Source organism: Sinohyriopsis cumingii, chromosome 9, assembly GCF_028554795.1.
Source record: "Sinohyriopsis cumingii isolate HCF-2022 chromosome 9, ASM2855479v2, whole genome shotgun sequence".
Lineage (NCBI taxonomy): Eukaryota > Metazoa > Mollusca > Bivalvia > Unionida > Unionidae > Sinohyriopsis > Sinohyriopsis cumingii.
The window spans coordinates 101,935,603-101,954,926 of record NC_142969.1 but is presented as its reverse complement, the minus strand read 5'-3'; the positions used below and the strand labels follow the sequence as shown (position 1 = coordinate 101,954,926).

At 31.4% G+C, this 19,324-nt stretch overlaps 1 protein-coding gene across 1 annotated transcript in view; it reads left to right on the top strand.

Moving 5' to 3' along the window:
* The window catches only part of LOC149792351 (uncharacterized), a 40,618-nt gene that overhangs the window by 10,632 nt on the left and 10,662 nt on the right, over positions 1-19,324 (top strand). The window contains exons 3-6 of the mRNA XM_089970926.1: positions 5,972-6,058; positions 7,993-8,096; positions 11,772-12,593; positions 18,641-18,733. Coding sequence (XP_089827052.1) covers positions 5,972-6,058; positions 7,993-8,096; positions 11,772-12,593; positions 18,641-18,733 — 1,106 coding nt within the window. The remainder of the gene's footprint in view (positions 1-5,971; positions 6,059-7,992; positions 8,097-11,771; positions 12,594-18,640; positions 18,734-19,324) is intronic.

The following is a 19,324-nucleotide window of genomic DNA, read 5'->3' as shown; positions in this document are numbered from 1 at the left end:
TTCAGTCATTCCAAGATAATACCTGTTTGAGCTCAAGATTCTGCAGACCAAATCAAATTAGCGAGGCTACTAATATGGAAATGAGGCTACCCATGGGTATTATGAATACTATACCATATAGTTAAAGGAAATGCTCTGTGGTTGCTATTGTAAATTTCTCAGCCAGTGAATTTTGAACTTGCTGATGGAACAGACAGCAATTTAAAGTACATCTAGCATGAGCAAAGATCAAAAACAGTTGCATCCTAAGTACGGAAAGAGTACATGCACTTTAAACAAAATCATAATTGTTAGGAATGGAGAGGTTGTTACACTTGCAAATAAAATTTGACAGCATGCAAAATGGTCATTCTTGGGATTTAACCTAATAGAGACTATATAGAAATAACTATTGTGAATATCTAAACCCTGAAGGAGTATGGTATGTATTTTCATGGTTACGTTTACTCTTTCATTTATTAATGTTTTCTCTCTTTGACAAAAGCTTCAGCAACACAGGGGCAAAGAGTTAAAAAAAAAGAACCAAAAAATCCACAAAGAGCTGAACTCTCTCTCTCTCTCTCTTTCTCATATATATTGGTCCATATTTAAGTTTGATCACGAGGTGCAAAAAGAAAAATGCGATGGAATATATATGCATCTTTCTCTCTGTATCTCTCTTCCAACATCCAACCTCGGAAAATGCATTTTAGTATAATGATGCAATTTCTCTATTGCTGGTAATCTGAAATAGCATACAGTGATACTTTTAATATTTATGAAACTGGAAGTTATTATAATTTAATTCCACACAGCATTGCAAATTTTATCATTTATGTAAATCAATAAATTTTTCGGTCAGCATCATTATATTTTGCTAAAAGTACATAATACATTAATAATACTTCATGTGAAATAAATTAAGTACTTTTAGTTTACAGTTAATGTGTAACTCAATACATTTTTGGGTCAGCGTTGTTATATGCAGCTAAAAGTACACGATACATTTAAAATACTTTTTGTGAAATAAATTAGATACTTTTGGTTACATTTAATGATCTTGACTGGAAAGGTTACAGAGTTACAGGTAGGATAGAATTCGCGATGGTGTATGGAATGAAGTGAAAAACAATATGGCTTCGTCTTATACTCAGCATCGACTTATATAAGGATGAAGGATAGAAAATTTGCCAGATTTGCTGATTTGTCTTAAACTCCGCATGGAAATATAGACTGGCAAATACGGTAGTAATTCTTTTTAAAAAAATGGGAATAAAATGCTAAATTTTTTCTTTTCCAGATCTTCATAAAGTATTTTTTAGGGTTAAAATCACATCATGTGTTGTAGAAAACTAGTACTTACTAGCTGTTGATTCATGTGCCCTTTTATGTTTTCATATGATTTGTAAACAATGGTTAAAATATAGTTCTGTTATTTATTTCTTGAGATTTCTTATTATTTTTTTAAAAGATTTTTGTAATTTTAAGAATGGGACATCATATTTTACTGGATTCATAAAGTATTGAAGCTTGAAAAATGAATACACAGTATGCATGAGTGGCTTTCGCTACAATGCATGCATGAGTATACAAATGAGTAGTCTGCAAACCAGGACTACCAATTGTTTTTCAGACTACTATACTGTAAGTTTCTTTAAGCCCCCTGGACTACCAGCTGCATTTTCTATAGCAGTAAGTATAAACTGTAGTCCTACAATGCTGCAAGTATAAACTGTAGTCCTACAATGCTGTAAGTATAAACTGTAGTCCTACAATGCTGTAAGTATAAACTGTAGTCCTACAGTGCAGTAAGTATAAACTGTAGTCCTACAATGCAGTAAGTATAAACTTTTGTCCTACAATGCAGTAAGTATAAACTGTAGTCCTACAATGCAGTAAGTATAAATTGTAGTCCTACAGTGCAGTAAGTATAAACTGTAGTCCTACAATGCTGTAAGTATAAACTGTAGTCCTACAATGCTGTAAGTATAAACTGTTGTCCTACAATGCTGTAAGTATAAACTGTTGTCCTACAATGCAGTAAGTATAAACTGTAGTCCTACAGTGCAGTAAGTATAAACTGTAGTCCTACAATGCTGTAAGTATAAACTGTTGTCCTACAATGCAGTAAGTATAAACTGTAGTCATACAATGCAGACACTTATATATATATATATATATTAAGGATGGTCACAGTCTTGCTGCTTGAATAAACCTTGTTTTGATGCATGTTCCCGAATCCCAGAACTACAGGCTAAATTTTCAAGATCATCTGACATAGTTTGCTACCCATATTGACATTATTGCACCACTTAAAGTTGGATTGCTTTAGTTGTACTATATGCACTATAATACCCTTTTCCTTGCTGAATTACATTCAAATACAATCAAGCAGTTACATTTTTATAACCGTTGTATGACATTAGCTGAGGAATGCTCAACTCTGTTAACATGCAGTTACTTTTCCTTAAAGAAACAATGTCTCATCACATTTGTATTTTGTGTCATTTAAAAACAGAATAGCTATTAACTAGCACTGCTCTGATCATTTTAAGGACATTTCTTGAAAGATAAATTTGTATTTTTGAAGGAAAAAAATGTGTAGTTAAGAATCAGTTAGGTCTGAAACAGACCAAGCAATAGACCATCACAACCCTTATTATCCTGGCTTAACTTTTTTTTCATTTTATTTATAATTTAAGGTACACTGTTTATTTTCTATTATTTTGCAAAAAATAAATAAATAGATATCTCAGATATTGTAGTTTCTTGTAACGATGGAGAAAAATCAGTTTCATCTGATTGTTTGTAATGTTTAAATTACAGATGTTTGAGTGATGAATGCTAAAAAACATGAAAATGTAATTGTGTAAACAAATTGATTTACCTGAAATATTTGTTTATTTTTCAGAACCATATGAAATTATCCATCTACATGTTTTTAATGGCATGTTAAATGGAAATTATTGAAAAATCTGGGCTACCATAATTTCGTATGAGCTATAATATTTTTCCATTTGATTATTGATCGGTCTACCATCGCATATTAGTGATTTGTCCACCTGAGTGTGTCACCGATTTTCAGGCTTTCATGACTTGATGAATGATGTAAAATGTGGTATTCAGTCCAGAGTATCATATCATAAAGCTTTACAAGGATTTGGATATTATAGTTCAAACATAGCTATCATGCAGTTGCTTCTTACAATCTGTAAAACATTGCAGTTACAACTTTGTAGCAAGGAGTTTATGTCATAATAGAGATTCTAAATTACTGTTTTGTTTGGAGTATATTTTTCCCATATTACTTGACCAGATAATTTACAGCATTTGAAAATGCACATATTCTTTTCACAGTATGAAATTAAAGTACACCTATTCTCCTACTACAAATAAGCTCCCTGCATGGCCAAATGGTCTAAAGCGCTGTCCGTTACGGATCACTGCCATCTCACCTCTGTCTGCGTGGGTTCGAGTCTCGGATTCAGCCACTGTGGGTATGTGAGAAAGCTTGCCAGTAGCTTCTAGTGGGTCGGTGGTTCTTTCCGGGATTTTCACAGATTCTTCCTCCACCATTTAATACTGGTCGCCATGTATAGCCTATTGTGTGCTGAAAAATGGCGTTAAAACCCACAACAACAACAACAACAACAACAAATAAGCTAGATTTTCAAAAAAAGACTTTTAGTAGTTGTATTTTTAGAGCCACTGGCTTTTTCATACAGAAAATCTACCCACAGTATTATATCATGCAAAAGCTTTGACGTTTTATTGCTTCAAACATCTTTAGCTGGGTTGTACAGCAATTGTGGCCTGTGGGTTGATGATGTCGATTCATTTGTGTGATTTCAACACTCAGGCTAGAGTTTGCACACTGTTTCCTGTAGAGTGATGTAACTTGCTATGTAAATGTGCCATGATAAGTTCTAGTTTCTGCAGTCAAAACTAGGTTACTTTGACCTATATTAAGACCTGTGTTAATCTCTGTATTTAGCTCAATTTCTTTGACACTGTTGGGGGGCCCTGAGTGGCCGAATGGTCTAAAGCGCTCACTGTTCCGGATCACTGCCATCTCACCTCTGTCTGGGTGGGTTCGAAACCAAGGCTCGGCTAGTGTGGATACGTGGGAAAGTCTGCCAGTAGCTTCTCGTGGGTCGGTGGTTCTTCCCTGGGTTTTCCAGGGTTCTTCCTCCACCAGTTATACTGGCCACCATGTATAGCCTATCTTGTGCTGAAAAATGACATTAAATTCTAGAACAACAACAATTGACACTGTTCGCTTATGGCAAACATTATATGACTGTGGCCCTATCATAAAGACACTCAATCTGCATTAGGAAAGAGGCTTTCGGGGGTGGGGTGGGGGGCATATCTAGAGGGAGATTACACAGGTATGAGTAATGTTTACATGTAAAGTAAGAAACGACTTAACAGATTTGAAACATTTTGTCATTTGAAAATCACAAGCATATAATGGTATCGATGGTACAAACCTGCTGTTAATGTTGTTTAAAGTCATTACGAATAGACATCAGTCACTGCACAAACCCATTTGAAAACCTTGTCATTAAAATCTGTTTATAAACATCTGACTGAAACACTGATGATGTTTATTTTATTTTAGTTTTTCTGACATCAAATTTGTCAGTAGTGATTGTAGCCTTCTCATTTTATTTAATCAATTACATTCACTTTCTCCTCAAAACTGAAAATTGTTCTCTTTCAGGTTGACATTATTTTGCACTTTTTTTTATTCCTTTGTTGATAAATATACCAGTCAGACAAATTTGTATGTTTATACAAAATGAAATGTGTACAAAGTGAGCTTGTCTTGTGATTGACTGGTTATAATCTGGTACCTTTTCAAATAAATTTTCTAATTTATGCTAGAGAAACTAAGATACTATTTTTATTTGGGGCAATTCTATGTTTTGATGTCTATTTTAATCTTCCTGACATAAAATTTGTCAGCAGTGATTATAACCTCTCCTTTATTTTTTTTAGTCAATTACATTCACTTTCCCTTCAAAACTGAAAATTGTTCTCTTTCTGGTTGACAACATTTGCACTTTTTTTTAACAAGTTATTCCTTTGTTGGTGAATAATGTCACTATCAAACAAATTTGTATGTTTATACAAAATAATATGTTTACAAAGTAAGTGAGCTTGTTATATAATCAACTTTCTGGTACCCTTTCACATTATGTATTGTATGCTGCATTACCAAGATGCCATATTTATTTGGGGCAATTCAGTGTCACACACTGAGTTGAACAATACTGCACTTCTCAGCCATTCATTTTTGTTATCTTGATAATTATCCATACTAATGACGGCAAGTAATTATCAAAGTTACAAAATCTGACAACTAAGGAACATATATTAGTGTTGATAATTGGATTAACAGCTTTTCTCCATATATAGATTAAAGTTGGGTACTTGATTGATATGTTGGAAAAAATCTTGTGGTCAATTTTAAATTAGAAATAAATAATATTTCCAATATTAAACCCCACAAAATGTCTGCTTATGAAGGGTTAATTTGACATTGTGTGCTAATATGCCAGCTGCTGGCCAAGGAAAAAGGTAAACCCCACAAAATGTCTGCTATGAAGGGTTAATTTGACATTGTGTGCATTTATGCCAGCTGCTGGTCAGGGAAAAAGAGTGGCCGTTTGTGAGGGTTAATTTTGTACACGGAATCCTGGGGGAGCGGAAATCTGTACATAGATTCATCAAAAGAAATCACTTCTTAGACAAGCAAAACAGACCATACTGTCATTGCCATTGCAGTTTTCTTGCTTGGGTCAGAGGCCAATTATAACAGTGCATTTGGTCAATATTATTTAGTGTCAATTACTTCATCAGTTTTCATAAGGTGGATATACAAAAATGGGTCCAGATGAAGTCAGTAACAGTCTGTCAGTAACTGCATTATTAAATCCCATGTATGATATGTTAAATATTGTAACAGTTACATTTTTGTTTTCAGGAGAAAATCAAATGGCAGCCCCCTCCAGATCCTGAAATTCCGGAAAAGGATGAAGGAGAAATGTCAGATGAGAAAGAAATTGTTGTGGTATGATGGCTTTTTTAACATTTGTACACAATGTGCAAAATGAATTACTTAAGTATTGAATTACAGCTACAAAAGATAGTATTTTATGTAACATTAAAGGTTTTATTAATTATTTATCTTTAAATTGATGTCTGTGTGTCATCATCCCATAATAAAGCTATGTTATAATACAGGCTTGCATAATTACCTTCCTTTAAATTTTTCTGCCAATTTTGAATCTTGCTTCATAAAAAAATGTATATGTGACATCATAGGCTTTTTTAATTGCCTGTCTTTAAATGCAGCCTGCCAGCAATCTTCCTTCCATAAAAAGTGTACATGTGACATCATAGACTTTACTAATTGCCTCCCTTTAACGAGCAGCTGTAGCTCATTTGGTAGAGTGTCAGACTTGTAACCCAAAGCTCACAGGCTGGTTAGCTGCCTGGGCTAGCCCAGATTGGCTGCCTCAGTGTGTCCTTGGGAAAGGCACTTGGCTTCCATTTCTGGAGTATGATATAGCCAGTAATGTGTGTACCAACATAAACCACAACATCCTTTTAAATTGCTGTTTGCCAACTTAGGCTTCCTCCCATAATAAATGTTTATGTGACATCATAGACTTTAGGATTGTTGATTATATTCTTTGATACAACATTTTCCCTGTTAGAATATTTGCATTTAATTTTCCCAGGCCAAATTCCTATATACTGTGTATTCCAAAAGGTTTGTTATATTATTCTTTGTTACAGCATTTTGTTAAAGCATTTGTATTGTGTGGTCTGCCTGAGAAAATGAGCTCAGTTATAACCTTTTTTTTTACCTGATGTGCTAGAGACAGAGAAATAAGGGTGGTTGTTTAGATAACAAAAGTGTAACAAGAAAGGCATAGGGTAACAAAGGCACGATAATCACACATCATTCATAATCTGTACTTTAGAATGATGAATGGTAGTTGACCGTTCCGATGGCCTAGTGGTCAGAGCATCCAACTCGGATGCAGGAGGTCATTGGTTCAAACCCCAGCTGAGTCACATCAAAGACTTATAAAAATGGTACATGCAGCTGCCTCTCTTGGCACTCAGCATTAAGAGGTTAGTGTTAGAACTTGTCGGTCAGGTGTCAGGATAATGGAACGGGGTGGGACATCATGCTACATGTCTGTGGCATGATGCCCCAGTGCTAGACATCACTATAAACCACCACACTGCAGACATTGTAGCAATATGACTGAAAAACTGTTAAAGCTACGTTAAGTCCAAAACGCACAAAGACACCCATTATTGGCAGTTGAATTTTAATTCTCCCTGTTTAAGCATGTTAAGGTATCATCAGTTTTCTTTCCCAACAGACATATTAACTCTTCCTGGGCAACAGGGTATGGGGAATTTTTTAAGGCCTGCCTGATCTGCTTTCATATAAAATCAATTGAAGGAAGAGTATAGATCCCAATTTGGCAGTGCTATACCCAATGGCAGATCTCAGTGTTAATTATTTGCAACTGGGTGTGGATTATGCTTGAACAAATATTGCTATTTATCACACACCCAATTAGTCTTGCATGGTTGATCTGTATTTTTATATGTCACACCCAGTCTGAAACTGTTTTTGGGGTTTTCACTGATGCATCTGTATGCTTCAATTCAAAGAATTTAACTTTATAAATCTCCATTTGTTTTGAACTCCATTTTGACAGTATAGCAAAAATATTTACAAAGTGTTACAGAGGGAGTATGTGATAAATACAAAACCATACTTGTACTGGTTTTTTTGGGGGGGGTTAAGTGAGGATTAGAATTTGTAGGAAGTGTAAAATGAATGCATCTAGATGTAATGGCTTTGTCATGTCCCAACCCTTATGAAATTTGTTCTTTCCACACAAAAAAACAACACAAATGTCATTTTCTGTATGTTCTTTGAACCGAGTCTGTACAAGTTTTTCATACTCTCTTCAGGCTCCACCACAGAGAAAGTCACCAGACAAAATCGGGTCATCACTAAAAACTCTTTCACAGCCAACAGTTTCAGATGATGCAGGAGCTTCTTCAGGACTTACCAGGTATAGACGTTTAATTTATTTGAGTGTGTACGACCCTGGATTGTTGTTTCAGTTTCTAGATCATCAACCCCTTTGAGTTTTCACTTTTCACTTTCCTTGATAGGACCAAACCAATGGCAAAGTTTTGAAAGAAAATACCTCCAAAATTTGAATATAAGCTACAGAACGTTTTTCATCAGCATGATTGTCCAGTAGGCTTTTATTTTTTAGAAAGGTCTTACATATTAAACAAGATTTTTCACTAGGCTTTCTTTAAGGTAGGGTATCTTACATATAAAACATGGCTGTCCAATTTTCTTTAAGAAGGACTTCTTGCATATAAAAATATTAGATGATATTTTTTGGAGGAAGGTGACACTCTATGACAATAGATATACCTGTGCAGTTTACATTATATGTTGATGGCAGCTTAAGAATCTCGCAGTTTAATTGCCATTAGAACTTACTGAACAGTGCATTTGTAATATTTTCACGTAAAACTTTCTTAAAGTAGTCCACTTTTGTAAAATCAATATGTACTGGGATAGATTGGATGTAAAATGATGATGTTGCAACTTGCATCTTGTGTTCAATAATGAAATAAGAAAACTTGTCACACAATTGTAATGATGATAATATTAGTGATGTGAAAGAAAATGATAAAGTTGATAAAAGTATTCAAGACCTTTTGAACTTTTTAACAGTTAATGACCTGTTGTAAATCAACAGCAGAGGTTTAAATACTTGTTCAGCTAATTTTCTTGGTAATGACTCTCACTTCGGAATACATATATAACAAAGAGTAGAGCAAGAAAATGCACACTAGCCTAATGACATTTGACACTAACATAACAAATAACATTTGACACTGATATAATGAATAATGTTTTACACTGACGTAGCAAATGACATTGGACTCTGAATAATGAATAACACTGACATGGATATAACAAAAATCATTGACACTGATATAATGAATAACATTGACATGGATACAACAAAAATCATTGACACTGATATAATGAATAACACTGACATGGATAGAACAAAAATCATTGACACTGATATAATGAATAACACTGACATGGATAGAACAAAAATCATTGAAACTGATATAATGAATAACACTGACATGGATATAACAAAAATCATTGACGCTGATATAATGAATAACACTGACATCGATATAACAAAAATCATTGACACTGATATAATGAATAACACTGACATGGATATAACAAAAATCATTGACGCTGATATAATGAATAACACTGACATGGATATAACAAAAATCATTGACACTGATATAATGAATAACACTGACATGGATATAACAAAAATCATTGACGCTGATATAATGAATAACACTGACATGGATATAACAAAAATCATTGAGGCTGATATAATGAATAACACTGACATGGATGTAACAAAAATCATTGACACTGATATAATGAATAACACTGACATGGATGTAACAAAAATCATTGAAGCTGATATAATGAATAACACTGACATGGATGTAACAAAAATCATTGACGCTGATATAATGAATAACACTGACATGGATGTAACAAAAATCATTGACACTGATATAATGAATAACACTGACATGGATGTAACAAAAATCATTGACACTGATATAATGAATAACATTGACATGGATACAACAAAAATCATTGACACTGATATAATGAATAACATTGACATGGATACAACAAAAATTATGGACACTGATATAATGAATAACATTGACATGGATACAACAAAAATTATTGACACTGATATAATGAACACCAATGACAAGAATATAACAAAAATCATTGAAACTGATATAATAAATAACATTTGTTTAAAACATTATTGACTTGTAGTGAATAAAATTCAGTCATAAAATATTAGAGAATTTTGTTATCCTTTATTAATAAAGAAAACTGTTTCAGTCTCAAAACTTTAGTTTAACACTTGCATTGTGAATAATATACTAAAACATGCACCCATCCACATGCCAATCAGATAGAGGGAAAGTAGTTTTAAGTGGATAATAAATTATTTTATAAACTAACTAAACATAAAACAGATCTTTATTTCATTACAATTTCAGTTGTTATAAATTGATTGCATTTTCTGTGCTTTGATTGATGTAAACAGTCATGTGAATACTGATCTGGAATTTTGTACACATCGATAAATTCTGCAGACTCCTTTTGGTTCCCTGTTACCAGATCATTTGATGTGAAGTTTTATCTATATCAGTGCCTTGCACCCAAATAATAATAACGGCAAGCTCCCACCCACCCACTCCTGTGATTTCTGATCAAAAATGACAAGCCACAGCTTAAAATTGACCACTAGAAGTTAAAACAATGTAACTGCACAGACCTTCCTGCATTCCAACACTCGCCCCTTTTGCTGAAGAAGGCATATGTCAGGTTTTAGAAGCTAATCTTCAGAAAGTATTGCATTTCTCGTCGACATCGTTACAGCAAGGGTTATTAAATGTCAGAGTCATATGTCAACCAAGGGATGTCACTAAAAATGGACACAATTTTGCTTTTGAAAGATCAAAATGCGTAGAAAGTAACAACGACGACGCTATAACAACACATACCTCACACAAGCATAAATTTCAACAGAAAAAAAGGAATATTCCTAGTTTAACCACAACAGCAATTGTTTATGTATTAAGATAATGATCATAACAGTATATCAATGGCATGACCGCTATGACATTCTACCTCATATCAAAGTACAAAGAATCGATCGATTAATCTTGGCTAGTGAAGATAGGGTTATGTATTGTATCGCAGTTACAAGGCTAATGAAAGAAAACTTTGATGTACATAAAAGGGAATGTTTTGTTGGTTAAATCCGCTGATCTGATGTTAGAAAGGAAGTAAATTGGAATTATAAGGGTTAAATGATGAAGGTTGGGTATTTATCGATGTGTAAATTTTATCTAATCACTCACAAAGTTTACATAAAGTCCTTTGGACTTTATTTACTTTGTGAGTGATTAGGTAAAATGTACACATCGATAAATACCCAACCATGATCATTCAGTCCTACAATGAATTTGCAAATATTGAAATATAATTTGATTCTGCTTTTAGTCTTGTACAAGTTTCAGTACAGGGTTGTACAAACTGGGATTGGTTCATTGGCTATTTCTACTCTACAACCAGCAACCGAAATACACTACTGCTTTGACCCATCATGTCTATTGTCATTTTGTTTATATTTAATAGCAAGCTCTGCATTCAATGTGACTTACTTTAATGTAGATTTTCCTAGGTAGTAGATGGCAGTAAGAGATTAAAATGTGGATTCTGTTGTTTCACATGCATTGTTCCATTTTTCATTATGTTTACATTTTTATCATCATGAAAAGTGTGATAACTTGGCCTTTTGTCTCAATGGAAAGCCTAATATTATGCGCAAATTTGATTGCTTGGGCTTGAATTTTTCATTCATTTGTTTTTGGACACTGAAGGCAATATTTTTATATGCTTTTAACAGAAAGAATAATTATTTTTGCAATCTTTAAGAAAATAGGAAGGCTTCTGTTGTTATTTATTAATATATGTGTGATATATAGAAATGTTCACAAAAATTGGTTTAGCTGTTCATATCTGTTTTCTTATATTTTTTATCTATTTAGAATTGTCACTGCAATGTTACATTTTGACACTTCAGACACAAGGGGTTGCAGGAAGAGGAAGATATGGAAGTGGAATCATTGTCACCACGAGACATAGAACAGGGAATGGAAATTGTCAAACCAGACAAGTCCACAACCACTGCCCCACCCCTGCCCCTACCTGAACCGCCCAAATCTCCTGAAGGCCCTCCTCCACCATTACCTTTAGAAAAATATCCACCACCTGCTACTCTACCTCATATAACACAGCAGGAGAAGGGGAAGAAGTCGATTCAAATAAAGCTGACCTCATCTAGTCAGCTACAAGAAGTAAAGGGGGTACCCAAAGGTCAGTTCATTCCTATTAGTGCAGCATCGGTGTCATCATTTCCCAATATTCCCTTGCCTCCTGGATCAGGACCAAAAGAGGAGTCTTCTACAGACACAGCTAAGTCCAGTTCAAACTCAGTGGTTGTAAAGAAAGATGATAAGAAATTGGAAGAAACTGGATCGGCTAAAACTCCAGTCAAAGGTGGAACCAAAAAGCCATCATCACCTCCCCATCAGTCAAGATCAAAAGAGCCATCAAAGGTGAGCGCAGTTATCAAATTGAGTTCTGAATCGCGGTCACGGTCAAGATCAAGATCTCGCAGAAAAAAGACATTACGCAGATCAGCATCTCCAGTTCGCAGTCGTAGATCTTTGTCAAAATCATTGTCACCACGAAGATATTCTCCTTTGCCACCACCTCGCCGAAGTAATAGAAGTTATTCAAGTGTATCACGATCCTGGTCAAGAAGACGTTCTCCATCTTCTCACAGATCACGGTCAAGGTCACGAAGATATTCCCGCTCATCAAGAAGATACAGCCGTTCTAGGTAAATTATGCTTCTAATGGAATTAAATAGGCAGTAATTGATCTTCAGCTTTTACCACTTTGATGAAGCAGGCCTTTATCATAAAAAAATTATCGCTTTACCATTCGTGATTTCTTTGTGTTGTTGCATTTGACATGTCTCAGATTTTTAATATGCCTTCCACAAGGCAGAGTGTACTATGTTATGATGTTGTCCACCTGCATGGTCATCTGTTTCCTATTCCTTTCACACAATGACTTTAGTCCTTAACTGTTTAGTGATACCAAACTTTGTAAGTGGTTTGCTTTTGGCAAACCTGCCAATTTCAAGCTCGAAAAGGTCATTGGTCAAGGTCACAGGACTGAAAGAAGGAACACTATTTCCATAAAATAACTTCAGATTCTTTAACCAACTTTGTAAATGCATTACACTTAAGCTAACAAGAAAGTGTAAGGTTTCATTAAACGCCTCATGATTATCTTAACCATCCTCAAAACGATTAGTTCCATATAATGCCTTTAAATTCATATTAATATGTTCATATAATGCCTTTAAATTCATATTAATATGTTCCATATAATGCCATTAAATTCATATTATTCTGTTCCTTATAATGCCTTTAAATTCATATTACTATGTTCCATATAATGCCTTTAAATTCATATTATTCTGTTCCATATAATGCCTTTAAATTCATATTACTTTGTTCCATATAATGCCTTTAAATTCATATTACTATGTTTCATATAATGTCTGTAAATTCATATTACTTTGTTCCATATAATGCCTTTAAATTCATATTACTGTGTTCCATATCATGCCTTTAAATTCATATTACTATGTTCCATATCATGCCTTTAAATTCATATTACTATGTTCCATATAATGTCTCTTAAGTAATTTCATATTACTGTGTTCAAAATAATGCCTTTAAATTCATATTATTCTGTTCCATATAATGTTTCATATAATGCCTTTAAATTCATATTATTCTGTTCCATATAATGTTTCATATAATGCCTTTAAATTCATATTACTCTGTTCCATATAATGTTTCATATCGTGCCTTTAAATTCATATTACTATGTTCCATATCATGCCTTTAAATTCATATTACTATGTTTCATCTCATGCCTTTAAATTCATATTATATGTTCCATATAATGCCTCTTATGTAATTTCATATTACTATGTTCAAAATAATGCCTTTAAATTCATATTATTCTGTTCTGTATAATGCCTTTAAGTAATTTCATGTTACTATGTTTCATATAATGCCTGTAAATAAATTCATATTACTCTGTTCAATATAATACCTTAAAGTGATTTCATATTACTCTGTTCAATAGAATGCCTCTAAGTAATTTCATATTACGCTGTTCCATGTAATGCCTTAAAGTAAATTCATATTACTCTGTTCAATAGAATGCCTTAAAGTAAATTCATATTACTTAGTTCCATATAATGCCTCCAAGTAAATTTATATTACTTTGTTCCATGTAATGCCTTTAAATTCATATGACTTTGTTCCATATAATGCCTTAAAGTAAATTCATATTACTTTGTTCCATATAATGCCTCCAAATAAATTTATATTACTTTGTTCCATATAATGCCTCCAAATAAATTTATATTACTTAGTTCCATATAATGTCTCCAAGTAAATTTATATTACTTTGTTCCATATAATGTCTCCAAGTAAATTTATATTACTTTGTTCCATATAATGTCTTAAAGTAAATTCATATTACTTTGTTCCATATAATGCCTCCAAATAAATTTATATTACTTAGTTCCATATAATGCCTCCAAATAAATTTATATTACTTAGTTCCATATAATGTCTCCAAGTAAATTTATATTACTTTGTTCCATATAATGTCTCCAAGTAAATTTATATTACTTTGTTCCATATAATGTCTCCAAGTAAATTTATATTACTTTGTTCCATATAATGCCTTAAAGTAAATTCATATTACTTTGTTCCATATAATGCCTTAAAGTAAATTCATATTACTTTGTTCCATATAATGCCTCCAAATAAATTTATATTACTTAGTTCCATATAATGTCTCCAAGTAAATTTATATTACTCTGTTCCATACAATGCCTCCAAGTAAATTTAAATTACTTTGTTCCATATAATGCTTCCAAGTAAATTTAAATTACTTTGTTCCATATAATGCTTCCAAGTAAATTTATATTACTTTGTTCGATAAAACACCTTAAAGTAAATTCATATTACTTTGTTCCATATAATGCCTCCAAATAAATTTATATTACTTTGTTCCATATAATGCCTCCAAATAAATTTATATTACTTAGTTCCATATAATGTCTCCAAGTAAATTTATATTACTTTGTTCCATATAATGTCTCCAAGTAAATTTATATTACTTTGTTCCATATAATGTCTTAAAGTAAATTCATATTACTTTGTTCCATATAATGCCTCCAAATAAATTTATATTACTTAGTTCCATATAATGTCTCCAAGTAAATTTATATTACTTTGTTCCATATAATGTCTTCAAGTAAATTTATATTACTTAGTTCCATATAATGTCTCCAAGTAAATTTATATTACTTTGTTCCATATAATGTCTCCAAGTAAATTTATATTACTTAGTTCCATATAATGTCTCCAAGTAAATTCATATTACTTTGTTCCATATAATGTCTCCAAGTAAATTTATATTACTTTGTTCCATATAATGTCTCCAAGTAAATTTATATTACTTTGTTCCATATAATGCCTTAAAGTAAATTCATATTACTTTGTTCCATATAATGCCTTAAAGTAAATTCATATTACTTTGTTCCATATAATGCCTCCAAATAAATTTATATTACTTAGTTCCATATAATGTCTCCAAGTAAATTTATATTACTCTGTTCCATATAATGCCTCCAAGTAAATTTAAATTACTTTGTTCCATATAATGCTTCCAAGTAAATTTAAATTACTTTGTTCCATATAATGCTTCCAAGTAAATTTAAATTACTTTGTTCCATATAATGCTTCCAAATAAATTTATATTACTTTGTTCCATATAATGCCTCCAAGTAAATTTATATTACTTTGTTCCATATAATGTCTCCAAGTAAATTTATATTATTTTGTTCGATAAAATGCCTTAAAGTAAATTCATATTACTTAGTTCCATATAATGCCTTTAAATAAATTTATATTGCTCTGTTCCATATAATGCCTCCAAGTAAATTTATATTACTTTGTTCCATATAATGCCTCCAAGTAAATTTAAATTACTTTGTTCCATATAATGCTTCCAAGTAAATTTATATTACTTTGTTCGATAAAACACCTTAAAGTAAATTCATATTACTTAGTTCCATATAATGCCTTTAAATAAATTTATATTGCTCTGTTCCATATAATGCCTCCAAGTAAATTTATATTACTTTGTTCCATATAATGTCTCCAAGTAAATTTATATTACTTTGTTCAATAAAACGCCTCAAAGTAAATTCATATTACTTTGTTCCATATAATGCCTCCAAATAAATTTATATTACTTTGTTCCATATAATGCCTTTAAATAAATTTATATTACTTTGTTCCATATAATGCCTTTAAATAAATTTATATTACTTTGTTCCATATAATGCCTTTAAATAAATTCATATTACTTTGCTCCATATAATGCCTTTAAATAAATTTATATTACTCTGTTCCATATAATGCCTCCAAATAAATTTATATTACTTTGTTCCATATAATGCCTTTAAATTCATATTATTCTTTTCCATAAATTGCCTTTAAATAAATTTATATTACTCTGTTCCATATAATGCCTCCAAGTAAATTTATATTACTCTGTTCCATATAATGCCTCCAAGTAAATTTATATTACTCTGTTCAGTATAATGACTCCAAGTAAATTTATGTTACTTAGTTCGATAAAACACCTTAAAGCAAATTCATATTACTTTGTTCCATATCATGCCTTTAAATAAATTCATATAAATTCATATCACTCTGTTCCATATAATGCCTCCAAGTAAATTTTATATTATTTTGTTCCATATAATGTCTCCAAATAAATTGATATTATTTAGTTCCATATAATGCCTTTAAATAAATTTATATTACTCTGTTCCATATAATGCCTTCAAGTAAATTCATATTACTTTGTTCCATATAATGCCTCCAAGTAAATTTATATTACTTTGTTCCATATAATGCCTTTAAATAAATTTATATTACTTTGTTCCATATAATGCCTTTAAATAAATTTATATTACCTTTGTTCCATATAATGCCTTTAAATTCATATTATTCTTTTCCATATAATGCCTCCAAGTAAATTTATATTACTTTGTTCGATATAATGCCTCCAAGTAAATTTATATTACTTTGTTCGATATAATGCCTCCAAATAAATTTATATTACTTTGTTCCATATAATGCCTCCAAATAAATTTATATTACTTTGTTCCATATAATGCCTCCAAGTAAATTTATATTACTTTGTTCCATATAATGTCTCCAAATAAATTGATGTTATTTAGTTCCATATAATGCCTTTAAATAAATTTATATTACTTTGTTCCATATAATGCCTTTAAATAAATTTATATTACTTTGTTCCATATAATGCCTTTAAATAAATTTATATTACCTTTGTTCCATATAATGCCTTTAAATTCATATTATTCTTTTCCATATAATGCCTCCAAGTAAATTTATATTACTTTGTTCGATATAATGCCTCCAAGTAAATTTATATTACTTTGTTCGATATAATGCCTCCAAATAAGTTTATATTACTTTGTTCCATATAATGCCTCCAAATAAATTTATATTACTTTGTTCCATATAATGCCTTTAAATAAATTTATATTACTTTGTTCCATATAATGCCTTTAAATTCATATTATTCTTTTCCATATAATGCCTCCAAGTAAATTTATATTACTTTGTTCCATATAATGCCTCCAAATAAATTTATGTTACTTAGTTCCATATAATGCCTTTAAATAAATTTATATTACTTTGTTCCATATAATGCCTTTAAATAAATTTATATTACTTTGTTCCATATAATGCCTTTAAATTCATATTATTCTTTTCCATATAATGCCTCCAAGTAAATTTATATTACTTTGTTCGATATAATGCCTCCAAATAAATTTATATTACTTTGTTCCATATAATGCCTCCAAATAAATTTATATTACTTTGTTCCATATAATGCCTCCAAATAAATTTATATTACTTTGTTCCATATAATGCCTTTAAATAAATTTATATTACTTTGTTCCATATAATGCCTTTAAATTCATATTATTCTTTTCCATATAATGCCTCCAAGTAAATTTATATTACTTTGTTCCATATAATGCCTCCAAATAAATTTATGTTACTTAGTTCCATATAATGTCTTCAAGTAAATTTATATTACTCTGTTCCATATAATGCCTCCAAATAAATTTATATTACTTTGTTCCATATAATGCCTCCAAGTAAATTTATATTACTTTGTTCCATATAATGCCTCCAAATAAATTTATGTTACTTAGTTCTATATAATGTCTTCAAGTAAATTTATATTACTTTGTTCCATATAATGCCTCCAAGTAAATTTATATTACCTTGTTTGATATAATGCCTCCAAATAAATTTATATTACTTAGTTCCATATAATGCTTTGAAATTCATATTATTCTGTTCCATATAATGCCTCCAAGTAAATTTATATTACTTTGTTCTATATAATGCCTCCAAGTAAATTATATTACTTTGTTCAATAAAAGGCCTTAAAGTAAATTCATATTATTTTGTTCTATATAATGCCTCCAAGTAAATTTATATTACCTTGTTTGATATAATGCCTCCAGATAAATTTATATTACTTAGTTCCATATAATGCCTTGAAATTCATATTATTCTGTTCCATATAATGCCTCCAAGTAAATTATATTACTTTGTTCAATAAAACGCCTTAAAGTAAATTCGTATTACTTTGTTCCATATAATGCCTCCAAGTAAATTCAGATTACTCAGTTCGATATAATGCCTTTCTCACTCTCTGCCTTTGAAACAGAAGCCGCTCCCATTACAGGCGAAGTAGACGCAGATCAAGGACACGCTCTGACTATCGCTCTCGCACAAGATCACGTTCATCACGAAGATCAAGGTATATGATTGTTTTTTCAGTTTCTTTAGCAGGTAGCAAGACAACAGTCACATGGTTATTCTCTGCAAAGTCCCTCAGTGTAGTACATCTCGTATAATGGTTGTGGACATAACTTTGATTTTGGACCTGCTTCAGTATAAGGTGAACTTTTTTATAAGGTTGCACACATATATCTCACCCCAACCAGCAGCATTATAGTGAGGGATCACATATTACTTTCTTGGAAAAAGTGATAGTATAGTTACTGTCATGATTGTTATGGTTATTGGAAATGTAAAGATTTTGTTTTGATAGTTTTTGAAAGCTTAATACAGGGGTGGAGGGGGATATTTATATCACTGTGGTTCTGTTGGTGTATCATTTTGTTCTCCTTCATGTTGACAATGATTGCTTGTTTAATGTTAGAGTATTGAACAGTTTAAAAGTTTATACTTTTATGCAGCTAAGGCAAGTTTGTTTGCATTTTCTTGTGCTACTCTTAGTATCTATCCACAGGTACAGATCATTACATAAAAAAGTATTGAGGGAAAAGGACCCATCAGTAATAAAATAATAGCAACATGAATATTAAAAAATACAGCAGATTGGCAC